A 24,866-nucleotide genomic window follows, 5' to 3' on the forward strand; every position below is an offset into this window, starting at 1 on the left:
GTGTCTTGTGTTGGTTTGCACCAAGTTCACCTGAACTAAATGTAACCAAATTAAACTCAGATGAGGTAAAGGGCTCCTGTAAGTCTCCATGTAGATTTCCAGCTCAAACCACAACCCAGGACACTTCAGTTCTGCACAGAGATTGGATACGAGGTGTTGAAACTAATTTCCTTTGAAATCAAGGAGGCCTCATCTGAGCAGGGAAGAACAGGTCACCCTCAATGTGCCTGACAGGCAACTTCAGCAATGATGATGCGCTCAGCTGCAAGTTACCACCTCGCAGGTATGACAGCACAACTGATGGATACAGCACCTCTTAGCCCATTGCAATGAAATGGAAAATAGGTTTATAGAAACCACTGCTGGAACACATTAATTAGAGTCTCTGACTCCTGAGCCCTGACAGCTTTGCTGACAGCGCAGAAGAGATCTCTACCTTCAGCTGCTTCATTCACAGCTACTGTTATTAATTAACCTAACATGATTTCAGTTTAAATTAACACACCAGACACCATGGCCGAGGAGCAGACATCCCTCCTTTTACAGCTGGAGTGAAAACAGCAGTAACCTCTTCAGCTACATCAGCTAAATCCAAGATGAATCATCAATCACAGCCCTCAGTGAGGTGCTGCCTTATGTGGGTACTCCTGCTTATGCGCTCAATCCTGCTCAAGTGGCTTGTTTTTGTATAAACAAGTTTTCAGTCAGCTAGAGGGAAATCAATATGCTGGGTTTATAATGGCTCAACAGTGGGTATGTCACCTACGGAACAGATGAACCAACTATTACTTGGCATTTTGCCTATGCAAATGAATGCAAGGGCAAAACCTTAGTTAAGTGACAGGGATTTTTTAATTATTTTTTTATTTTTCTCTAGTCACAGCCTGAATCCTCCAGAGTAAATCCTCTTCGGTTATACCTGCTCTCAGAGGTTTGTTCTCCCACCGTTTCTGGCTCATAGTACTGCTCTCCCATCTAGGCTTCTGGTCAGTTCAGACAGCAGAGGCTGTATTCACATGGCACTCACATCATGTCCCGTTGTGCAAGGTATCCCCAAAACAGCCTCTCCAAAACATGCTAAATCACATCCTTGCAGCACTTGATTCCATGACACTGATTTGGGGCAGAACCTCATGACATAGTTTAACCACTTGGAGAGGCATTTTTTTATCTCAGAAAAAAAAAAAAAAGTTTAGAAGTCACTGGAGTGTGGATGATGAATTTAGGAGGAGAGTAGGAGCCAGGAAATCTGGAGCTCTCTTCCTGCCTTATTGCTGGCTCTGTGGCCTTGGGCAAGCCCTAATCTTTCTGACTCCACTTCCCGGCCTGTAAAACAGGGGTAATGTTAGTTTCTTCGTGGCGATGACTGCAGTAGTGACCAGTTAACAGTTTCTCTATGGTGAAGAAAACTGTTAATATTATAGCCAGTAGTATTTTAAAGAGGAACAATATCCTTGTTGTTCATATTGATATTTAAAGCTAATAAGCTAAGACCAACCCACCCACTTACCCTATTCATTAGGATCAATTTACAGTACTCCTCCACAACTCTGTCTTTGGAAAACGGACAAATCCAGTTTGTAATCCAATTCGTCTGCTTAGGGGCATCCCAGGCATTATACAGCTGCTGTGCAACATCTGAAATGGAAATGACACAGTTGTCATTAGAGCAGGTTTCGAGTGGAAAAAAATATATTTTTTTATTTTTTTTAATGACAAGCTTCATGCTTTCTCTCACGCTTCTGTGTTGTACCACCTTCTCTTTTTCCCCATTTGATCCTGCAGGAACTTTCCTTTCTCCCTCTTGAGAAACTGAAATGAAACTCCCAAAACATTGCAGATTTAACACGTTTGTTTAAAATTTTTTCATGAAAAAATGGCTGTTCACCAACAGCTCTTTTCCAAGCCGCCTGATTCCTGGCTCCTAGGGCAGATGCTGGTCAGGTAAGTTGCCACTGTCTTCTGTTTCCTACCTCTCTCCAGTGTTCAGCACTACCTCTTTTCCTACACATAGATGGAAAACTGTCTGGGGCAGGGTACATCTTTTTGTTTTCTGCTTTCTGCACACTCCACAAATGGAGCTTAATGGTGCTAAGGAGCAGTGGTAATAATAATAATGATGAAGATGGATGATTAAGGACTTGTTAGCCCTAATAACTCCTCACCACTGGAGCAGTGCCTGGAGGCCTTCTGCAATCAGGCAGCCTGGGTCTGTCTGACCCACGTGGAGCATCAGGACCACAGAGGAGCAGGGGCAGCCCAGGAGCTCCTGGCCACCCTTGCTCCAGGGTTTTTTTGTGGAGGGGTGGAAAGCTGAATCAAAGGACCCAGCCGTTATTCTGGCTCTTCAGAGGTGGCAAATATTTTCTGTCTGCAACACCACTGCTTGGCTCTGTAAGCACTAGGTAAATTTAAAATATAGCCCAAACCCTCTATAAAAGTAATGTAAACCTCCAAGATCTATAACTGATGCTTTGCTCTCTCTTATGTTCTGTTGTAGATTTTATTGCAAGGTTTCATAGAAAGCCCTTTACCTGCACCCACGTCCTGGGTAGGACAGTGTTGTCTGACAAGTGTATGACCGGAGGAAACCACAGCAAAGCCATCATTACCTTTTTTTTTTTTTTTTTGTGGAAAACAGCTTTTCTTATTAATTCTATAGTCTCTAGTTGCTTCCTTTCCATTTCCTAGATTCCAGGCCTTCCTTGTCATTGCTCCTTTTGTGCCCATATGCGCTGCCTGGGAGGCTGTAATAGAGCTTGCATCTCTCATGTAACAAGGAATTACAGGACAAAGAATGACACGGCCAACGTCTCTGCCTAGCTTTCTCACAGAATTCCTGACACCAGTTTCACAGTGCAAAAACATGGTACATTTCACACGAGTGGGTAAGAAGACTGTTGTGGAGGGATTGGCTTGGAAGACACCAAATAGCTTTATCGGAAAAGCATTGGCAGTGTTGGTATATGAGCCCCTGGCATGCCTCCACCCACTGGAAGAAGGAACACCTCCAGGGACGTGAGGTGGGTGCAGAAGGGTGCTCAGCCTTCGGCTCTGGCCTGGCTGGCTTTCCAAGGCTGTGGGCAAATGTGGTATTCATCACCTGTATGGCTGCAGCTGAATGGGGCTGGTGGTTTTCCATTTCTAACAAGACACACGCATGAGTTAAAATAAAAAATGAGACAGGAGGCAGGAGAAGCAGCTGCTGGGCCTGATGGCCGCTGATCCTTTCCATGTGAGGGGGTAACCTTTGGTAACCCTGGCCCCTTGTCATGTGACAGGGCCAGGAAATAAACCCTGGGCTCTTACCAGCACTCCTGTGTGTTACACCTTTATTGCAGTGATGACAGGTTGATGGCTCCACTGAAAGGTTCTTTTCCTTCAGGGAGTCCTGTCCAATGTTCAGCTTTATCCATCCATAAATGCTGTCTAAGTAGTGTAGGGTCGCTGGAAAAGGTTCCCGCTCCCCCTCCAACCCCCCCACCAAAGACTGGCTTGGAAAGGGGCCCCTCACCTGCCTGTCAAAAGCCACTAACTCACTGTCACCACGGCCGGCTTTCTCCCCCTGGAAGTGGAGAGAACTTACCTCCATGGAAGTCTTTCAGAAGGATCCTCCTTTCTCCCTCCCTTTCCCACCCCATCTCATCCCAACCCATGTCTTAAAGGACCAAACAACCCCCGCATGCTTTTCTTGGATCTCAGAGAGAATAGGGAAAGAAATTCTCAGTTTAGATAACTCCTTTGACAGACTGGAGAATACTTTAGCAGTTCCTCTCCTTAACAGTTTTATTTCTCCATCTTCCTTTCCTACAATGACATTATTAAGGAATCTTGATATGCAGCAGGGTTACTCTACACACAGAGCTGCTGTAGGGCTATTGGAAAAAAAAATCAGGAGTCAACTGAAGAGCTAAATGGCTTGGAAGGATACTAATTACAGCTTGTGAGCTCACCATTACTTGAATGTGATTATCCTGTTTTATTCCGCCCCACACACACACGCTAGCTCTCTTTTAATTACCACTCGTGGGAAAGGTAAGCTGACCGGTTTGATAATTCTCAGCACCACAACAAGTGGTAGGAACGAGTTTAAACTGGAGATCCTGAAAGCTTTCTCTTTGCATAAGACGAATTTATAGCTTGGAAACTAAATATTTGTTCAAAGAACTTTTGGAGGTGTTTGAGCACACAGGAGAGATGAAATGGCAGATTAAATATTTCATTTGCATGCGATAAGCATGGCATTAAGTCCTATCTTAATTCTTCACCTGTTTTCTGAAATCCTTCGACAAACACGGCACATTTCACCTCGCCGTTGCTCTTTCGAGTGGCTTTCAGGCTGATTTAATCGTTTTGTGTTTCTGGCTGGGAGCACGCGGGGGGGGGGGGGGCGCGGGGAGCGGACAGACGCCGGTGCCTAACGGGAGCACTGCAGGCTCGGGCTCCTTCCTTCTTCAGGCGACATTTGCCAGGCGCTGCTGCCGAGCAAGGACGGGGCTGCGCCCAGGAAACCAGATCTGGCTCCAGTGGGCATGCAGATGCTCCGGGGATGAGCTGGGTGCAAATGACTTTAAATAGAACAACCAAGCAAACAGCCAAGCAAATGGCGCTTGCCAAAACGCGAACTCGAGTAACTTTTCTCCGGCGATTTCGGGGCTGCTAGGTGTTGAGGGCAGGGGGTACTTCTGCACGGCAAGCCATCTGACGTGGGCTTTACGAGAGCCATTTCCACGGCTGGCACTTTATTCCTGGAACTCGCTCAGCTATCATGCAACTATGATCTACAGCTTGCTCGACCAAAGCTTTTCCGTGCTGTAATTCCTACAAACAGACCCATCTCGCCACGCATAAATCTGAACGTCTGCAAAACTCTGTGGCAGAGCTCCCTCCCTCCCTTCAGCACACACACTCACACATACTCGCACACTCTGTTCTTTCTACTTGCTAGCAGAAATACAGAAGAGCAGAGAGAAAAAATAACTTCTCTGCTGACGATGATTTTTAATCTCCTGCAGCCTGCTTTCGAAAAAATAAAACATGTTTATACGTAGGTTCGGGGGACGATTCCAGCCCAGAAAGTATGTATAAACATGCAAATTTCTACTCCATCCGTAGTTTACTAGAACAAAAGGTATTCTTTCCTTGTACTTCTAATAGAAAAGATTAAAACAGTACCAAATGTGAGCGTTAGCGACTTTGGAAAGGGGTTTTATTCTTTATGCCCTAAATGCCTAAACCTAATATTTTGAGGTGGCACACAAGCTGTGATCATAAAACGAGTTTTACTGGGAAGCCATGTTTACTTCTTGTTTATCAGACTTATTTTAATTCATTCTGGGTAGGTTCCAAGCGCTGTGTTAGAGATTAAAGGCAACTGCGCACCCCAATTAGCAGCCAGCCCTTTCTGAGTAAAAATATTTCTGAGGGGCGAGATGAAAGTGGAATAATTTCTGTTCATTAACAGTAGAGCGCTGGGGCGGGTTTCTTTTCACTAAATGGCTGTACCTTGATTTTGAATCTCTCACGATTTAAAACGAGTGGCCACGTAAAAGCGAAACTCAGTGCAAAAATGCCCCTCCAGGAATCGCATTCGATAGAGCACACGAGCTGTGCAGTAAAAAGCATGCTGACTAGTAAAACTTCGGGGCTGTGCAGGACTCCAAGCTCTCCAGCAGAAAATCTAGCTCTGGGGCACAAATCTCACCGTCGTCCATGCAAAATTTTTCAACTCAAGCCACGGTGGAGGCCGTAAAAACTTTTTGTTCCCATTTAACCAAGACAGCAGAAAAATCAGTGTTCTGGGGGGACGGTGAGGTCCGGGGCTGAAAAGATCGTGTCCAAAAGGACTTTACTGCTCTGCCATCTCTTTCCGAATATGACTCCTCTGTGCAAGCGTAAATCTTGCCTTGTGCGCACGGAGAGCCAGGGAAGTTTTTCCCTTCGGAGCAGTACGGAGTTTATCAACTGAAAACTGAGCAAATAAATCGCGAAACTTTATTTCTGGCGTGTACTCTATACCTGAAAGACTTAATTTTCCCGTCTTCGTGGAGGCCTATAAATCTTTCTTCGCACCCGCTTTACCTTCCAAAAAACACCCGTGGGTTGGCCACGGCCGAAGAGCCCAGCGAAAGCAGCCCCGTCACCGATGCCAGCGCCGGGTGGGCACAGCCCTGCGTCGCCCCCGGCCCGGTACAGCCCGGTAGAGCCCGGCACAGCCCGGTACAGCCCGGCACAGCCCGGTACAGCCTGGCACAGCCGGTACAGCCCGGCACAGCCCGGTACAGCCCGGCACGGCGCTGCGCGGAGAGGAGCGGGCGCGCCCCGGTGCGCACGGGCGTCCCCACCACGGCGGGAGCCGCCGGGCTCGGTTTCCAGACGGCTGTTAGCAAAGCTCCCCCGGTGCCTCGGCCTTGGCAGCCCTATCCCCCCTCCGTTACCCCGGGGTAAATCTCCGGCGCCTCCTATTAACTTTCTAATGAGTAGAGAGCCGGGGAAGGGGAGTCAGCAACCCGGGCTAAACCCCCCGCAGGATCCCGACGGGGACCCCGATGACTGATTTATTTACTGTCATTGTTTTACCAGACAATGCTCGCTTCCCGAGAAACTTCGGGAGCCTCGGCTGCATATTGTTTGGAAATATCTTTGAAAATGCCCCATCTGCCCCTCGTTTCAGCCAATCGTAACACCTCTTTGATTCGAACGGGAGAAAGCTCAGATCCTGCCTTTTATTGAAACCAGCGAAGGACCTTTGGGAGGAGGGGGCGGGCGGGGAGGAGAAAAGGGGAGGGGGAGCAGGGCCGGGGGGAGCCGTCGGCCGGCGTTAATCACACGGCCACTTTGGCAAGAGGAGACAGTGCCCGATGCGTGCTGAGCACATGCTTCGGAAACCGCCATCCCCGCACCTGCGCGGAGCCGGAGGGTGCGGAGCCAGGGGGCGCGGAGCCGGGGTTTGCCCTCTCCATCCCTCCGCCCCTGGGCGCTGGGAAGTACACGGGACGCAGAGCCGGGGCCAGCCGAAGGATGCCGGCTTATCTCCGGCTCGCCAGGGCGGGTCCTGGCTCTGACAGCCGAGTGCAAGGGCAGGGATGCAGCCCGGCTTCTGGGAGGGAAGCCTGTCTGGGAGAGCTGAAAGTGCAGCTCTGCAGCACCGGCTGCTCTCCTCCTGAGCCCTGGGAACACTTTTTAATAAAACGTCTCCTAACACGCACCCTCCCACTTCATCTAGAAACACAGCTATGGTGTGCAGGCTCGTACACGTGAGTGTGAGAATATGCACATCCCTCCCTCCTGTGAGTGACCCTTCCTGCTACTTAGGAGCTTTTCCTTCTTCACTTCGCCCTTCTTCGCGGTATGCCAGGCTCTGTTTCTAAATACCAGCCGGGTGCAAGTTTTTCGGGGAGGTCTCTGCGGGAGACGCATTCATTCATCTGAAGTAGCCCCATGTAGTGCCCTCTGCACTGAAAATAACATAAAATAATAATCGGAGGACTGTGTCTTCAGCACAAACCCGAGCCCAGAGTGCAGCCCACATCCTGGTCCTTATTCCGGCTACCCCGTGAATCGGGCGTTTGTATGCGCCTATGTGAGTGCTAGTTATTCCGGGTGAACAAAAGTCTCCAGCAGCTCCTGAAGGCGCAACACTGGTGAGAGCAGTGAAAACAGCTCATTGTGGCCTCGCTGGCCACTAGCATGAAGGGCAAACTGTCTGCAGGAGCAAGTCGCCTCTGAGAGTGGCGGGGGGGCTCATGGGACCCCACGCTGCTCCTTGTGCGCCCACAGGCGCACAGAGACACATATACACACACACAGAGATGCTCCGAGCCGCCGTGGCCACTCCCAGGACCCACGCGAGGGACATTTCCCCTGTGGTCGGCGGCACGGCCATTCGTGTCCCCTCCTGGGGCTGCCCAAAACCATCCCTCGGCAGTGCTCAGCGGGAGGGGAGCATCCCGCAGCCCACCCGGCTTCATCCTGCCCAGCTTCCCCCCTGCTTGAGGATGCAGTTAAAGAAACTCCTTAGTCTCATTATTACTGTTATTATTATTATTGCTATGGCTATGGCTATTACTATTGCTACTGCTATTACTAATACTATTAATATTTCCTTTCTTTTTTGAAAGTGAGAGGTCCCATCACCTGAGCCAGTTAGTGCAGAAACTATCCGGTACACATACATTCATTTCTCCCCGGGGTGTTGCGATGGGGGAAAAGTGTTTTGGCTCAGTTATACGATGATATTTTCCACGCTAGCTCCTTTCGCAATACTGCGTCCGTGATGGTGTGATCCATCTCACCCTGCCACGGAGAAAATAACACTAAATTTCTTCGCTTTTCATAGCCTTTCGTGTATCATTCCTTCTTGCAGATTAAGCGACCGGCTGCTGAAAAAAAAATCACAAAGACTGTGAAAGGAATAAAACCTTAAGTCCATAAAGATGAAATGTAACGAGTATGTTGAATACATAACGCTGCTATATAACAGTTTCAATTAGTTGAGTAAGTCCTCTGTAACGTCTTGTAAAGGTGTAAGGACACGTTTACAGTATAAGCAACATAATGTTCTCAACTGTACGAGTTAATTATTTCCAGATTTATTTTTTTTAGAAGTGAGTTTCACAAGTAAAGGCTCTGTCCGTGTATAAAACAACTGATGCATTTTTCCAACATTAAACATCTTGAGTTCATAATTAGAAGCGGAGGACAGAGCGGACAGTTAAATAATTGGACTTGGGGATTTTAGACAGCTTTCTCGAGACCGTTCAGAAAGAAGTGAACAGGCTTTTGTCTTTATTGAGCTGCGGTTATGGCGACCGTGACTCCTTAGCTCAGATTTATCTCCACTAAACAGCAACAATACATGAGGCAATAACGCCGCCTGTTCCAGCCCAGATAGGTAGATAGGTAACACGGTTATGGGGAGCAAACGGCTGGGAGGGAGAGCAGAGCAGATATTTTCACCGACAATTGCTAGCGCTATCAAAAAAAAAAAAAAAAGTTGCCTATTTCTTCTTTAACGCCTCCAAAAGCCTTGAAATGACCACTGTAAAGTCTCGGGAATTTTGTAAGGTCGGTGCACAACCTCAGCTCTCCTCGCCAGCAGCGTTGCCCCTCTCCCCCCACCTACTGACGCCCCATTTCTGCCATCCCTCCCACTGGCAGCTGTGGGGACCGCGGCACACCCCCCCCCCAGTGGGGCTGGGACAGACCCCCGGAGGAAGATGTGGATGCCCTTCTCAATTTCCTCCTGCCGTGCCTGCGTCGCTGCCCGTCCACTCCTTCTCCTGCTTTTCGCGCTATAAAGGTCGCTGGGTTGCGAGTACTTTGTGCCCGAGGAATTGAACTTGCCCTCACTCCACAGCGGAGACGAAATCTCAGCCCTTCCCTCTTGAGACTGCGCTGCCTACCTGGAACTGTTTATTTCTAGCCAGCTCCCCCATACGAGCTGACCGAGCCCACCTCGCTCCTGCCAGATCCCCTTATAATTTACGTAATATTTAATCACAATTTAATTTCCTTCGGAGCGGGTGTAAAGCCTCAGTGGGTCCAACCGGAGATGAAAAGGAATTAGAAAAAGAAGGATGGGATTTCCCACGCTTAGGCCTTTCCTATAACTGAGTCCAGGACCTAAAACTCCGCGGGAAAGGCTTGGCTTTAGCTCCCTGCGCTCCACGGCTTCCAAGCGAAGCAGAAGTTGATGCGACGCAGGGATCCATTGGTAAAAATCAACGCAAAAATTAGTTGTCATAGATTGATTGGCAATAAAAAGGCCCACAAATCCCCCTCACTTTTAAGTGTTAACCAAAAGTTGTCTGATTTAAAACCAGGTGCTAGCAGTGTAGCAAATAAAGAGTTCCAGATTTCTCTTAAAAGTACTCACATATTTGCTAGGTTTTTTGTTCGTGAGGAACCTCGCTCACCTTGGGCTCACACAAGGCGTCCACACTGCAATGGGACCAGACAGAAATTCTGTAGAGGATTTTTTTTTTTTAAAGCAATCAACTACGACATAACTTTTTGGAGGAAGGGCTTCCTAATGAGGAAACAGTCAAACACCCAGAGCCATTAGCCGATAGCGAAGGGAAACCTTGGTAATTTTAATTTTTATTTTTTTGTATGTGCATATATGTGTACACGTACTTATACACACACAAATCCATATAAACCTTCGCTAGATTCCTGTATGGATCATTATACACACACACACCAAGACAGGCAGAGAGGTGCTTAACAGCGAGGAAGGCTTTCCCTATCCTGTGAGATGCCTGAAGGTAAATGATAGAACGAGAAACCCGGGAGCCATGATTCTTGGGTTTGTTTTTTTCTTTTTTTTCCCCTTTTTTTTTTGTTTTGTTTGGTTTTTAATAAAGTAACAGGAGCAACGAGTTTCTAATCTCTCTTGGTAAGAGCGTATTTGCGCTTCCAAGGGTGAGAAGACTGGGAACGTCTCTCTGACCTGCGACTGGGATCATATATTGTTCTAAAGTAGAAATGTCAAAGTAAAGTCATTTACCACCTGGACGTCCTTGACTTCGGATGATTAAAGTTTAATCCGAGGTGTGTGCACAGCTTTACCGTGTAATTTAAACACATCAAAGGTCATAAAGGGATTCCAATTGCATGAGTCGAACACCAGAAAGCGTTCTTGGTGGAGAAATCCGTATTTTATCCTAGCCTAAGCTCCAGAACGCTCTTTAAAGAAAGGGGAAAACAAAGAAAAAGAAAACGGGATGGACGGGGGAAAAGGGGATTTAATTTCTAAAGGGGGTGCCGGACTTCAAAGAGGCTGGAGGGTCGCACTCCGGGGGGATACAGCCGGGCGCGGACGGAGCCTTCGCCAACCATTAGCTGTGCAGACATCTAGTGGGAAACCCTCGCCACTGCAGCTCGGCCTCCTCCGCCCCGCAGGCAGGCTCTTACCCCGGCTCCTCGGACACCCGGCTCCCGTCCTCTCCTCCGGCCGCCTTCTCCCCGCCGAGCCGCCGCAGAGCTGCGCGGAGCGGGCAGCGCGGAGCCCCGCGAGCGGCCCCCGCTCTCCCCCATTGGAGGTCGCCGGTGCCAGCCCGGCCCCTCCCGGGCCCTGCCCCGACGGGACGGGCCCCCCCTCGTCCTCGTTCCCCCCTCCCCGGGCCGGGCTGGGCCCCGCGGCCGCGACCCCTCTGCCCGCAGCCCGCCGTGCTGCTCTGCCCGCTGCCGTGCTCGCTGTGCCACGGGCGGTGCTGCCGAGGCAGGCAGGGATCTCCCCCTTCCCTCCCTCCTTCCCCCCCTCCCTCTCTCCCCCTGCAGCCGCCGGCTCTCGGCTTCCCCTGGCAGACAGCCGATGGGGATCGATAAGGGGATAGGGACGGGACGGGAGCGCACCCCACCCGCAAAGTCGGCGCAGGCAGGGCGAGGAGCTCCGAGGTTTACTGAGAGCCTTCCTGCCGCCTCCTGCCTTGCATTTCTACCCGGAGCAGGCAGGACAGGACAGGCGGGGGGGGTTCGCTAAATGACAGCCGTGGGCAGAAATTTGCCTTCGCGGACCCCGCGGGAGAGGGGCAGAGGACGGAGAAACCCGGGAGGGGGAAAGGCAGAGGTCGGCCCCGAGCTGTGAAACTTTTGCTGGCAGCTGAGCTGCCCGCCTTGGGGGGCATCCCAGGCTGTCCCCGTCTAATAGGTGGCCTATGCTCGGCCGCGAAAGGCGTTTCCAAGCTGCAGTGAGTCCCACGGACACCGCAAGTGTTCCCATTCCCCGCGGAGCTGGGTGGGTTTTTTCTAAATGTCGTGGTCTCCACCCGGCCCACCTATCTTTTTTTTTATTTCTTTCCCTAAGAAGCTCGGATCGCATCCAGCTTCTTAGCTGGTACCTAATCATGTAGCAACTGAGACACGGAAGCCCCATCACCTGCCCAAACGATGAGGATGCCGAGGTGGAGGATATCTCCTCCGCCTTGGGAGGACTCAAACTTCTGCTCTTCCAGCCCACACATTTGTCTCTGGTTCCTTTATTATTTTTTTTCCACGCAGGTTTTTCCCCGTAGTCTGGTGCCTTCGTGATTTCTTTAAAGGACACATTTTCTTTCCACCCCACCTATCAGAACCTACTTAAGATCCTAAATACCACCATCCTCTCTTCTTCCCCCTCCTTTTCCTCTTCCTCCTCCTCTTATTTCCTCCAGTCTTCAGTCACCTGCAGTCCCCAAAGACTTCCCTGGCTCGCAGGGATGCTCCTTGCCTCAGAAAGCAAAACCATCCCTTTGGGTACCCAGAGGGGAAGAGACATCTTGCTACGAGCACACGGGTTTGAATTATTAGGCTGTAAATTTCGTACCGTGATAAAAGCTTCAGCTGTGTTGTTCAATATTAAAGTTTTTGGCAATAGCATCACTTGTTTTTTTACTTCCTTTAACCCCCGCCTCAGACCTACATTCCCCTCTCACAGATTTCTGGGAAAATCTTTCATGTTTTGTTTTAATATCGCATATATACGTTTCAGGTTTCTCAGCCGCTATACAAATAAGAATGGACATATGGCAGGAACATTTGATGTTTGCAAACGGGCAGAAGATACTTGCTAACCGATTTCCGCTGTGGAGTTATATGGGATTCTCTTTTTATATATAGGCAACTTTTATGTTAGCTGGGATATTCTTGCTCACAGGTTTTAAGGTTTCGGTCCTGTGGTTATTGTTTTTTTTTTAAAAAAAAAAAACACAGTACAATACGTCATTTTCCTCCTCCCCTCCTGATAAACGCAACTTTATCGTAATTCTCTCATTAGAGTAGCTGTATGCACAATGCCTTCTTCCCAGCTGAAGTGGCAAATTATTGTTGGTTGGGTTTTATTTCTTTTTTATTTTTATTTTGCCGTGGTCTTGCCATCCTACTGAAGATGCTTTATTGATGCATAATGATAAAAGATGCATACTGATAAAAGATGCATAAGTAAATTTATTGAAAGCTAATGATGAAACTATGACTACTTGGTTAGATCGGCAGTGTCCGAGCTCCAGGGGAACCTCGGCGCAAACTTGTGACCTCCCTTTTAGTGACCCCCGGGGTACTCACAGACGCGGAAACGCTCCCCCCGCTGCCCCCTGCTAAAGTTAATGGCTCCGACTCGCTGCCTCTCCTTTTTTTGCCAAATATTTACATCATCCGAAGTGGTGATGACGTGTCTGTTCGTGCCTTCATCACCTCACAGTGGAGTTATTCCTTGCGGGTAACGCTTTGGGAAGGGTTACGGGAGCAGAGCGCCCCCCCTGCCGCAGGTGGGCTCCCAGGCCGGGGCTGCGGGACGTGCCCCCGGCTCCTGCGGGGCTCTCCCAGCCCTGCTGGGGCAGGAGCCTTCCCCGCACACCTCCTCGTGGGGTTTCAGACCGGGACCGTGATGGACTTCTCCAGGTCGAGTTCCCGGAGCGAGAATTTGTTGAGCAGAGGACACGGGGAATCCATGTCAGACGTATCTGGACACCCCTGTTGAGCAAAGGCACATCAGCCTTTACGTTTCCTTTGCAACATGATCTATGAGATGTAGCTTTATGTTACATCCAGCTGTTTTTTTTTTCTTTCTTTTCTTCTTCTTTTTTTTTTTTAAGTTCTTTTTAGGGGGGCGGTTTGGCAGCGGGCTGCGCCAGGAGATGACAGATAGTCCCCACACACTTGGCAAGAGAAATTGCAAAGAAATATGGCTTTGTGAAAGTGGATGACAATTGGTAATTACTGGCAGGCAGCGACGATCTTCCTCACAATGGGAAGGAAGTGGCTCTGAGCAAGGATACCCGGTCGCTGGCACAACGGCAGTAAAATCTGCAGGAAAGCGGCCTCGGGTTGCGTGCAAGGGGACTGCGGAATTTCTTCCTTTAGGTATCTGTGCTACAAGACCAAGGGGCATGCCTGACTAGCGACTAACCTTTATTGTTTAGCCGCTCGTTATTTCGCATGTCGCAGAGGTTGCTACGAAACCACTCCCTTTGCTCTGTGCCATTATTGGACTAAATATACTTTGGCTCCTGGGACGTCGCGAATTGTCTTCAGAGCGTGGGAACCTTGGCGTGTGCCCTCGGCTCCGCTCCGACCGCTTGGCACCACCGTCCCTCCTCCCCGGGTATCTCCCCGGCTGCTTGTGCTGGGCTCGGCCCCGTCCCTCTTGCCCCGGAGACAATGGGAGAGCCTGGCCCATTGTCTCCGGCTCCGCGCACACCCGCGCGTGGATTTGGGGGCACCACGTGGCAGTGGCAGGCTGTGGCATCTGGGCAAGGACGGCGATGAAACGGAGAGCCGGTGCGCCCACCATGAAGTCCCTGCCCCAAATGAGGAGTCCTGGCTAGTGCCCCACGCTGCCCTGCCCAGGTGTGGGCAGCTGGAACTGGTGGTGTGCAGGGTCAGTAAGGACCGACTCTGCTCCCACCTTCCCCGAGGAACCACGAGGCTCAAACGCAGAGGTTTAAGTCGATTCCAGAGTAAATAACCTCTTGGAAGTACAGTCAGCTGTCGTGTATTTAAGAATGGGATTCAGCCTTCCACAGGGCCACATATGTAACTGCTTATCTAGAGAAGACATAAAATACAATAAGCTTCGGAAAAATTCATGATTCAGCAAAAATAAAGGGAGTAATATACTCACCCAGAGATGCAAGTTATCAGCTAGTGTGCATTTGGCTGGTGTTATGTTTAAAGGAAAACACTGTATAATTCCTATTTAGAGAATGTGTTCACGGTATGGATGGAAAAACATTAGTTCCATCTAACATGAAGAGTAGCAAACGTCTGTTGTTATTAAAGACGGCACGTAATATATATACCTGAGAAATGTACCCTAGGCGCTAGAAAGCATTTTCTAGACCCCGGTTTTACTAGCCTTTTACCGAATAAAATTTTAACAGAAATGCGTGTGCGTGGTGAAATGTAAAGCTAATTGGAGAACACGGGATCATATCACGGTATCGGGTAACTTTCTGCTGGGAGGTGGTTGACACAGGCAGCACCCACGGCATAAAGCAAGGGCAGTTCAGTGCCGCCGAGGACTCAGCCGAAGCCAGCTGGCTTTTTCTGCCCCGAACCCACTCACAGAGCCGTGCAGATGGCGCCTTACTTCTTGTGGAGCTCTCCCCGAGGGCTGTCCCTATGGGATCCCACCCACGAGGGGAGAAGGCTGTCGCCAAGCGCGAAGAGGGATGCGTTTGGGGGTGAGGGAGGGTGATGGGAACCCCATCCCAGGACCGAGGGGTGCCCCACTCCCTTACTCGGGACAACCACAACGTGCCAAGCGAGAGGCATGTGTGTGGCCGTGCACACAAGCTCACACACACCCCGAAAGGGCTGAAGGGGACACGGCACCCGCTTGGGGTGTGGGTGCTTGCTGGGTGCGCGCCGTGGGAAGATGCCTCCCGTGGGCACCGCAGGGCTGCAGGAGGGCGGCCGGCTGGCGGGGCCACCAGCCCGGCACAGGTGTAGCGGTTTAAAAGGCCCAGCCCTGGGCTTGGGGCCGCAGCCCAGCACCCTTCAAGGCCGGCCGGGCTGGCTTGGCAAGGATTTCGGTGGGGAGGGGAGCTCCAGGTGTGTCGAGCAGTCGTGCCCCGGCTGCTTCCCAGCCGCGCCGGGCTGGCCTGGGCAGAGCTGCCCGGGGAAGGGATAGGGATGGAGATGGGGCCCCCGAGGGGAAGGGCAGCCACTTCTGCCCCTTCTTCCAACTCCTGGGACAATTGCAGAGTTTTTCCAGATGCAGGGTGTTGCATCTGAGGGGTTTTTTTCCCTTCTGCGGAGAGGATCCCCACCCGTGTTGGGGTAACTTCCACCGAGGGTGTCCTGAGAAGGTAAATCTCCGCTCCTGCCAGGGTGTGTGAGCCCCCGGCCCTTGAAGAATATTTCTTAAGACAGCCGCGATTATAGTCCCGCGTATGTACAGTCTCGTCTGAGCAAAGGACTGGAAAAGTGAGGAAAAAGAGCTGTTAGACAGACCCAGACATTAGAGATAAACTGCCTCCATGAAGTCAACATTTTAATCACTAAAACCACTTCTGAAAAGGCAACCAAAAAAACTTCTTGGAGAATGTACTCAAACAGCTGTCTTCCAGTAAAGGCAAACATGTCCAATATTTCCTGTATGACTTTTTTTCTCCCTTCTCTTTCTTTCTCTAGATACTGCGCCCAGTCGCCTTTAGCATTACGAGCCTCGCTGTTTCCCCTAGGTGAAGATACGTCTTTGGAGTCCGCATCCAAAAAAATAAACAAATATAAAGACCCTGAAACTTCTCCAGGAGACAGCAGCGTCCACTGCTGCCACTGAGCCCTCCTAAAGGGACGTTGTGTACATGTCACGCTAGTGCAGGAATGCTATGGTGAGAAGGGCTTTGTGGAAATGCTTTCTCCCGCATTGTTAAGGAAAGAGAGATTTCAGCTTCCCTCCGACAGCCTTTCAAAGGGAAATAAAAACGGCGCAAAGTGGGCCTGAAGCTCAGGAAGAACTTTTTTTTTTTTTTTTTTTTTGGTAATGAAAAAGGTGGAGGAATAAGTTTAATTGTAATCAGGCTGCAACAATACACCATGTGATCATGTGGTAGCAATTATTACAAGCTCCCAGCAGAAATAGAGAGAGGATATGCCATTGCAGCTCACTGTAGCCTGGGTTTATTTTCTATTTCAGAAAATATGACCCACTGATATATCTATCAGGCGAAAAATGAATTTACCCTCCAAACGCTAAATCCTGAAAACCGGAGGATAGCCCAACAGTATCAAGACAGATTAACTCGACTATCATTGTATTATCTATTGCTACTACCCATCCGTACTAGAAAGTTTTTAACTGGAAGATGTAACTGACCTGATAAAAACTGCTGAAGTGGATATCTGCTCAGACAGCCTGGCCTCCTCGCTTATCAGAGTTTGCTAAGACTAAAATAAAAATGTTCTCGGGTTCCTTTGTGCGAACGGGGAGAGCTGATTGCGAAGGAATCCGTCTCAGTTTGCATGGCAAGGCAAAATTAATTGAAATTGTAGGTGGGATTTATCACTGCATTCAGGCAGTCTGCGGCCGACAGAGAGCCTGCAAGGGCTTCTGTTCATCGGTGCATTTACACGACAGTTTAAGGGAAACATTTTCTGCTGGCTAACAACATGTAACGACAGATTTCTTGTGCTTTCATCCGCCAAATACAAACAGAAAATAATCTAAACCCCCCTTGAAATACGCTAGTGAAAATATTACAAAAAATGAAGTAAAATAAACAAAACAAACCTGGAAAATAGACTTTGTCGGTGAGACAGAAATCAGGATCATTCCCATTTTCACTTTAAGCACTTGAAATACCTCCTGCGTGTTTTCTAGAACTGAAACAAGAAAAATAATACAGAGGGGAGTGATCTGCTGAGAACTCTCTCCACAAAAATTACTCTGTGACCCACACCTCGGGCAAAAGCAATTCCATTATTTTCGAGCACACCTTACTTATAGGCGGTGGCAGCTGGAAAGTTTGGGTAGACTGAAATAGGTAGGTCCGTACCTAATGTGCGACTGAGGGTTTTTTTGAGGCTTTTTATATCTAGCAGAAATGCAGGATTAAGTTCTTCGCAAATCTTCCCGACGTTTTCCCTTTCTGCATTTCCTTTTACGAATTCTTCTTATTTTGCAATTATCTCGGACCCCCCCAGCAAGCAGTGGGAGGGAGAGAGTTAAGATGTCCTGCGAACCCTGCTCGTAAAGCTGCTCAGTTCCATTAGAAACACATGAATATCCTGAAATACAAAGTGTCTTTAAAACGGACTCAGGAATATTTGTCTCAATCCTTGATGCTTTAGAAATTATGGACGAAACCAGCGGTGACAGTTCGCCTCCAAATTAACCTTCTGGCAGGTAAATTTCATTTGCTCATGAAAATCAAATTCGATTAAGGATCTGCTATCATTTTACTCCTGCGTCTTCCAAGACTTCTGGACTCTGAAGGACGGAGAATAATATTAGTAACTAAAATCGCCCTCTATCCGCTCTATTATCAGCGAAGATCTTTTAGCGGGTTTAGAGGGATTTAACTGTGCGACAAACACATATTTTCAGCAGTCAGTCACGATTTTTTTTCTTAATGCTCATTAATTAGCTCTAAACAATGGAGGGAAAAGTAAGAGTGGATTTCCTCTGACTACACATTTTCTTCTGTATTCGTGCGATTTTGATTGTCCTACAAGAAATTAAAGCTCCTCTCAGTGGGGCACTCCTGCGGCAGGAACGCGTGTGTTATCACACAAAGGGTTGCTTTTTAAGAAAACTGTCTAGATAATCTGTGCCGACAAACTCGGTTTTTGCAAAACCTGACTTTAACCCGAACGTACTTTTTGGTAGTGTAAGCAAAGAGAAGATGTGAGGCCTCTTTAGAAAAATGAATGGCCATATTCCTGTTACGTAGGGAGATTTACAAATCGTTTATATTTTCCCGTTTAAGGCCAAAATCCTGCGGTCCTCCCTGTGGCAAGGCTATCTTTGGCTTCGTGGCTCCAGGCGCACACCGTGGCTTGTAAGGGACAAATTCTGCCCTTGCTTACACCTGCGAGGTGGGTCACCGCTCTCAGTGCAGCCAAGGGCCAGATATGCCACTAAAGCACATCACTATATCTGACATGGGCACTGCAGTGAATCTGAAAATCGGTTTAAAACCGTCTGGCTCTGAAAGGATTCTGCACCTTTTAAAATCCTCCTGCGGATCACAGTTGTTCATCCTCTTGCTCCCTAAGGAATTAATACTCGTTTTAGGGGAAAAGACTTAACAGACGTATTTCTCTCCAAGATATTTTACACGCTATGTAAATGCAAAGCGGTTCGGGGGTTTGCATGAAATCTGGAAAATGCTGGCGCTCTATCATAATTCTGTATTTGCTGTATCTTAACCTTACTTTACACGAAAAGGGGAAAAAAAAAAGAAAAAAAAGAAAATCATACTTGTCCTTCTGTTGCATAAATGGAAGCCTTCAATTAACAAGTTAATTTCCCAAAATTAAGCCTTTGTAGACAATGACCACATCCAATCAGTGGGTTCAAGTAAACTCTTCCTTAGTTTTGGTAGATTTAGCTAGCACATCTCAAAGCTTACTTTGCGAAAAATAAAAGCTCTTCAAGAACTGGTAGAGAATGATGTATGTTCAAGGCGGGGGGGATAGGCTCAAGCATATTTTTATCCCTGGTGTTCATTACAGGGTCCATGATTTTCGAAGAACATCTGTTCTGCCCGATGCCTTCAGCCCTCACGGTTCCTTTCTGATATTTAATGGCAGATACCCATTAAGGCGGGAAGGAATTATAGCCTCATAGATGGGGAATGAAAATTGTTTTTTGGGGAAAAAAATAAAAATATTTGACGAGGCTTTTCTCCTCTCTCGTTGTCAATAATTTATTAGAAGTCAGTCCTGACAAAATTCGGGAAGGAAAACAAACGCATCAACTCTCTTGTCCGATAATAACTTCTTTTTTGGGGCTGCACACGCACCCTGCAGATGCCATTTTGACTATTTTGAGAAAACGGTACCATTGCAGGACTCCCACCCACGTCACAGCAAACAAGGGAAGGGTAGAGCTGCATCACCGCCCTTATCAGCACCGAGAAGCATGGCCCTCTTCCCTAACGAGAAATAGAGGGAGAGATACATGGAAGAGAGAAAAGAGATCTCTTTAATCTGATCTCCCTTCTCCCTTTTGCACACAGAGCTGGAGCAAATCCAAGTGGGTAAACACAACAAAAAAACAACCACCAAAACTCAGCAGACCGGATGCCCCCCCCTTTCCCCTCTCCCCCCCCCCCCCCCCCCCCACTTGTACAGTTTGCACCGGGTCTCCGAGCGGCAGTTTCACATGGCTTCTCCCTCCCTATGGAAAGAGTCTGGAAAAGAAAGTCGGGGCAGATAAGCGAGAACGGGAGCTCCGCTGCTGCGAGAGAGAAGAATTAGTTCGGCTAGGGGGGCGGGCTGGGGGGGGGGTTGAGAGGCGAGCTGGGGAGATTGCAGCTCTCACGGCCACCCGATTTAACAAATCAGACAGATCTCCGGGCTGTGAATGACAGTTCTCACATTGGCTAGACTGCAACTTTCAACTTGACCTTGGCCTCTAGCCGTGTCTAACCCGTATGTAAAACAGCGCTGCCCCATAGAGCAGCCTCCCCTTCCCCCTTCTCCCCCCCGCCCCGCTGCAGGGCGATTTTGAGAAGCAGCTCGAGAAAGCAGGGGAAAACAAACCGGCCCGATTCGTGCCAGTCAAGCAACGTTTGGCCGGGGGAATCCACAGGTTTCAGAACTGGAGCCTGGAAGAAAGGGAAAAATATGCGGGGAATAAATATTTGCTTTTGGCCATGAGGAAGAATGCGGAAAGGAGTACGCTAAGGCAAAATGGGAACCGTTTATTGGCTACAATGAAGGAAAAAAGGGGGCTAAAACCTTGCCAGATTAGCGAGGGGAATGACAGCGACTTCAGGTATCCCAGCCCATTGCACGTAAAAATCGCCCGGAAAAATAGATGGTCGCCCATTTCTCAGGGCTGGCAGATCTGCCGGCTGCGATAGGCAAGGAAAAGGCTGCTCGGTAACAATGTATGTCCCGGGACTACTCTGCGCTCGTAGCAATGCGGGCAAAACAATGCTACAACGTCAATGGGAAGCACAATAGTCTAATAAATACGCCGAGCTGTCAGGCACAAAACAAAGCAACATGCAACTGCAAAAATTAGTTTTCAGTATGGCAGCATTCGGGGATGTTTTGTCCGCACACGTTAGGGCTGAGAGCTGTTAACGATGAGACGAATGCTGCTTTGGGTCAAGTTTATTGATAGCTCCGTGGCAGAGCACTGCGGATTCAAGGTTGTGCGCAAATAGCCGAAAGTTGGGGGGAAACGCATCCGAGCCGGTGGGAGGTGCGGTGGATATTAACAGTGGGGATCATTTCTCCCCATGAAAAATGCCAGCGTTTGCCGTGAAAAAGAGAAGGCGATTTCTTTTTTTTCTAGCCTTCGCTCGCATAGAAGAAAGACCTTAAAAAAAGTAAGCCGCCCATAAACCATTTTTTCCCAGCACAAAAAGGCGCCGTGGGTCCGTCCGCACGCTATACAAGCCGACGTGCTATTTTACGGCCAAAGAAGATGCAAGCCGAAATGTAGGCCCCGGCTTTTATTATTATGATTACAGTAACAAATAATAGAGCAGAGTTACGGCGGAGATCCAGTTAACCCTCCCGCTGCCCGAGCCTGGCCTGAAAAGAATCAGTAAACAGAGCGAATCTGGATTTCCTGCTCCGCTCCTCTTATCTGGCTGCCGAGGATTTGTGGCGAGAGAAGCGAGCCGGCTCTCGGGCTTTCGACGGGCAGGAAGGAAGGCGGAAAACACCCGGGAAGGCCCCAGGGACACTCCGCTTCGGAAGCCTCAGCGGGAGGCCGGAGGGCCGGGGGGGTCCCCGCGGGGTCCCTGCGGTACCTGGGCGGGGAGAGGCGAGGGGCGACGTGGGGACAGGGGCACGGGGGGACTGGGGGCGGCTCTCCCAGAGGCCAGACGGGGCCGCTGGGGCTCCCGCTGCTCCCAGGGCGGGGAGGGGGACAAGGACGAGGCTCGGGGAGGGGGGGAAGAGGCTGGGGTGCCAGGGGGAGCCGCGCACCTCGGGGAGCGCGCCGCGGCAACAACAGGGCCGAAACGCACACGCCTCGGTGGCGAGGGGAGGAGGGAGGGAAGGAGGCAGGGAGGAAGGAGGGAGGAAGGAGGGAGGAAGGAGGGCAGGCCCCCCCGCCCCCCCACCCCCACCCCCGCGGCGCCCGTGCCCCGCGCGGCGGCGGCCGGGCCGCGCCGTGCCCGCGCCCGTGCCCGCGCCCCCGGGCCGGGAGCCGTCCCCGCGCGGTTGTGGCATTATTTAATTATCTCCGCTTTATTCCTTCCGATGTTTATCAGCTGCTTTGCATATCACGTGGGGGCGGGCGGCCCAATGAGGGCCCGCCTGGCGCGACACTGGCGCGTCAGCCTTGGTCAAGTCCCGGAGATTTAGTATCTCTTTTTTCAGTCTTTGGGGCTTTTAAAAAAGAGCCACTAGTCTCAATGCGGAGCGGGCTATGACAGCCTCCGTGCTCCTCCACCCCCGCTGGATCGAGCCGGTCATGTTCCTCTACGACAACAGCCTGGATGAGATCAATAAGAACATGGACGGGTTTCACGCCGGCAGCAACTTCGCGGCGGCGGCGGCGGCCAACCCCTGCCGCAACCTGATGGCTCACCCCGCGCCCCTGGCCGCCCCCAGCGCCGCCGCTTACACGTCGAGCGAGGCCCCCGCCGCCGGCATGGCCGAGCCCACTGTCAAGCAGTGCAGCCCCTGCTCGGCCGCCGTGCAGAGCTCCTCCGGCGCCGCGCTGCCCTACGGCTACTTCGGCAGCGGCTACTACCCGTGCCGCATGACCCACCACAACGCCATCAAGTCCTGCGCCCAGCCTGCCTCCACCTTCGCCGACAAGTACATGGACACGTCGGTCTCTGGCGAGGAGTTCACGTCGCGGGCCAAGGAGTTCGCCTTCTACCAGGGCTACGCCGCCGGGCCCTACCAGCCGGTGCCCGGCTACCTGGATATGCCCGTGGTGCCCACCATCGGCGGCCCCGGCGAGCCGCGGCACGACCCCCTCCTCCCCATGGACAGCTACCAGCCCTGGGCCATCACCAACGGGTGGAACGGGCAAGTGTACTGCCCCAAGGAGCAGAGCCAGCCACCTCACCTCTGGAAGTCCACCCTCCCGGGTAATAATACACCTGCATGGCTCCCCGGCCGCCCCCCCCCCCCCCCCGCTCGCCCCTCGCCCCGCTCCCCCCGGGCTCCCCCTGGGCCGCGCCGTCCCCGCCCCGCCCGCGCTCCCCGGCCCCAGCCCGCCCCGGCGCCGCGGGGATGGCACCGGTGCCGCCCCCTCCCCGGCGCCCGGCGCATCCCGCCCGAGGCTCCGGGAGAGGAAACAGCTGAGAAGGGCGCTGGGAGGGAGCAGGGCTTCGCGCCCGGCCACCAGGTGCCACAAGCTCCGCAGCGGGGTGGGAGGGAGGGAGCGGTGGCAGCTCCGCGGAACTCCCGCTGGAGTCGTGTGTGTCCCCCTCGGGGGGCTCCGAGGGGCTCTGCGGCTTCGCTTTGCCCGGCTGGAAAGAAAAACACCCGCAGCGGAGAGGCGAGGGGAGCCCCGGGTGCGGGGCGGTGCTGCGGGAGCGGAGCTCCGGGCGGGCGAGGAGCGGGGCTCTCCCCCCTGCGCCGCTCCAAGATGTCCCGGGCGGTCCGTAACGCTCTCCTAACGCTTTCGTGCACGGTTTTTCTATTCCAGACGTCGTTTCGCATCCCTCCGATGCGAACTCGTACAGGCGTGGGAGGAAGAAGCGAGTGCCTTACACAAAAGTTCAGTTAAAAGAACTCGAAAGGGAATACGCTACAAATAAATTCATAACCAAAGACAAACGGCGGAGGATATCGGCGACCACGAATCTGTCAGAGAGACAGGTCACAATCTGGTTCCAGAACAGAAGGGTCAAAGAGAAAAAAGTCATCAACAAATTGAAGACGACCAGTTAATGGATTAAAAATGGAGAAGCAGCAGCTCGAAAGTTTCAGAACTTTTTTTTTTGTTGTTCAAATTAATTATTAATAATAATTAAAAAAAGACAATGAACCTCTTCTTTCAGAGCAAGAGATCTGTATCCTTGGAATTATAGCATTTTTTAAAATATTGCTGTAACAAATGGTTAAAACTGACAGTTCTCCTGAAATCCCAAGCAGACAGTGTAACTGACAAACTGTAAAGCCCACATGCCCAGCCCCGAGAGATACACTTTCAATTAAGACACACAGTTTTCTGAGAAACTTGTAAGTACTTCTATGACCTTACTATTTCAGAACACTCTTCGTGGCCACGGTGTGAGAGCTGGTTGACGTGAGGAGGTCGATGTGTACACATAAGCTTGTTTTCTTCCATTGCAATCCAAACTGTATGTTGAATGACTGCTCAGGTAAACCATAGTGAAAAAAAAAAAAGTACAATTACTGTATGTTTTTAAGCAATGCATTTAATGTAAAAAAAAAAAAAAGAAAAGTAATAATAAACCTCGAAGGTACTGAATAAGGATTTCAGAGACATCAGTAATGAAGGAAGCTCTGTGGAGGATCTATCCTGATAGCAAATTAGAAACATCGCAAACTATTGGGGATAGAAGGGAAAATATTTGCTTGGCGATATCTGTTGGTTTAAATTTTTATTTTCAAAAGATGATTTCTTGTCATCTTTTTTTTTTTTTCTCCTGCAGACCGTACAATAGATACCTTTTAAAGGACTCTGCCTATTTTAAACCTCAAACTATCTTCAAGAATTAATATTTTAATTCCCCGGCAATTTTTAAAATGTTTGACTCTGGGTGGATACAAAAACGTGACCATTGGCATTTCTTCATAGTTAAAAATATATATATATATATCCCTTTCTGGAAAAATAAAATATCCGAGAACTTCGAACTGAAATACATTTTTTCCCCAGAAGTATTTTGATTTATATAATCTATATTTTGATCTATAAGTAATTAGTTGTTTCTCCTTGTTTATTGTCTGTTATGAGGCCGCAGTAGAACGTTTAGGGATTCTTTTTACAGCACCTTTTAATCCAATCAGTTATTTCAACCAGCACATTATTTTGTTTTTATTCACTATAAGAAGCTATCTTGTAAATAATAAAAAAAAAAATCAGCGCACTGTGAAAATGTACTTGTGCACCCTCATTTTTTTTTATATTTCTACTGAAAAGTGAAAATCCAAGACGTGTAGACAGGTATAGTAGTATTAATACTGTTAATAAAATAGTCACTGTAATAAAACCTGCAAGAAATACTCTTTATTTTTCGGTACCTACGTGCATTCCATAAGAAATA

General features: G+C 49.8%; 1 protein-coding gene and 2 long non-coding RNA genes across 4 annotated transcripts; 2 read left to right on the top strand and 1 right to left on the bottom strand.

The window, feature by feature from the left end:
• Positions 1–3,627: 3,627 nt before the first annotated feature.
• On the bottom strand, positions 3,628–14,521 carry LOC310893960. Of its 2 annotated transcripts, none has more exons than XR_014579431.1 (3): positions 10,918–14,521; positions 9,918–9,942; positions 3,628–8,381 (listed from the first exon to the last, which is right to left on the bottom strand). It is a non-coding gene; the product is annotated as an uncharacterized lncRNA (long non-coding RNA). The 2 variants fall into 2 exon arrangements; XR_014579432.1 differs by having other exon boundaries at positions 9,878–9,942.
• Positions 14,522–15,175: 654 nt separating this feature from the next.
• On the top strand, positions 15,176–16,743 carry LOC310893961. The gene is made up of 2 exons (XR_014579433.1): positions 15,176–15,791; positions 16,117–16,743. It is a non-coding gene; the product is annotated as an uncharacterized lncRNA (long non-coding RNA).
• Positions 16,744–20,823: 4,080 nt separating this feature from the next.
• Positions 20,824–24,866, top strand: HOXA13 (homeobox A13). Its single transcript, XM_083827630.1, has 3 exons — positions 20,824–21,415; positions 21,994–22,715; positions 23,279–24,866. Exons 2-3 carry the CDS (start codon positions 22,043–22,045, stop codon positions 23,521–23,523), a joined length of 918 nt encoding a protein of 305 aa, XP_083683756.1. The 5' UTR covers positions 20,824–21,415; positions 21,994–22,042; the 3' UTR covers positions 23,524–24,866.

Source organism: Anser anser (genome assembly GCF_964211835.1).
Source record: "Anser anser genome assembly, chromosome: 2".
NCBI classification, from domain to species: domain Eukaryota; kingdom Metazoa; phylum Chordata; class Aves; order Anseriformes; family Anatidae; genus Anser; species Anser anser.

Coding starts and splice junctions, on each gene's coding strand:
- HOXA13 (XM_083827630.1), top strand. CDS start 22,043: ATGACAGCCTCCGTGCTCCTCCACCCCCGCTGGATCGAGCCGGTCATG. Junction 22,716..23,278: donor CTGGAAGTCCACCCTCCCGG/GTAATAATACAC, acceptor TTTCTATTCCAG/ACGTCGTTTCGCATCCCTCC.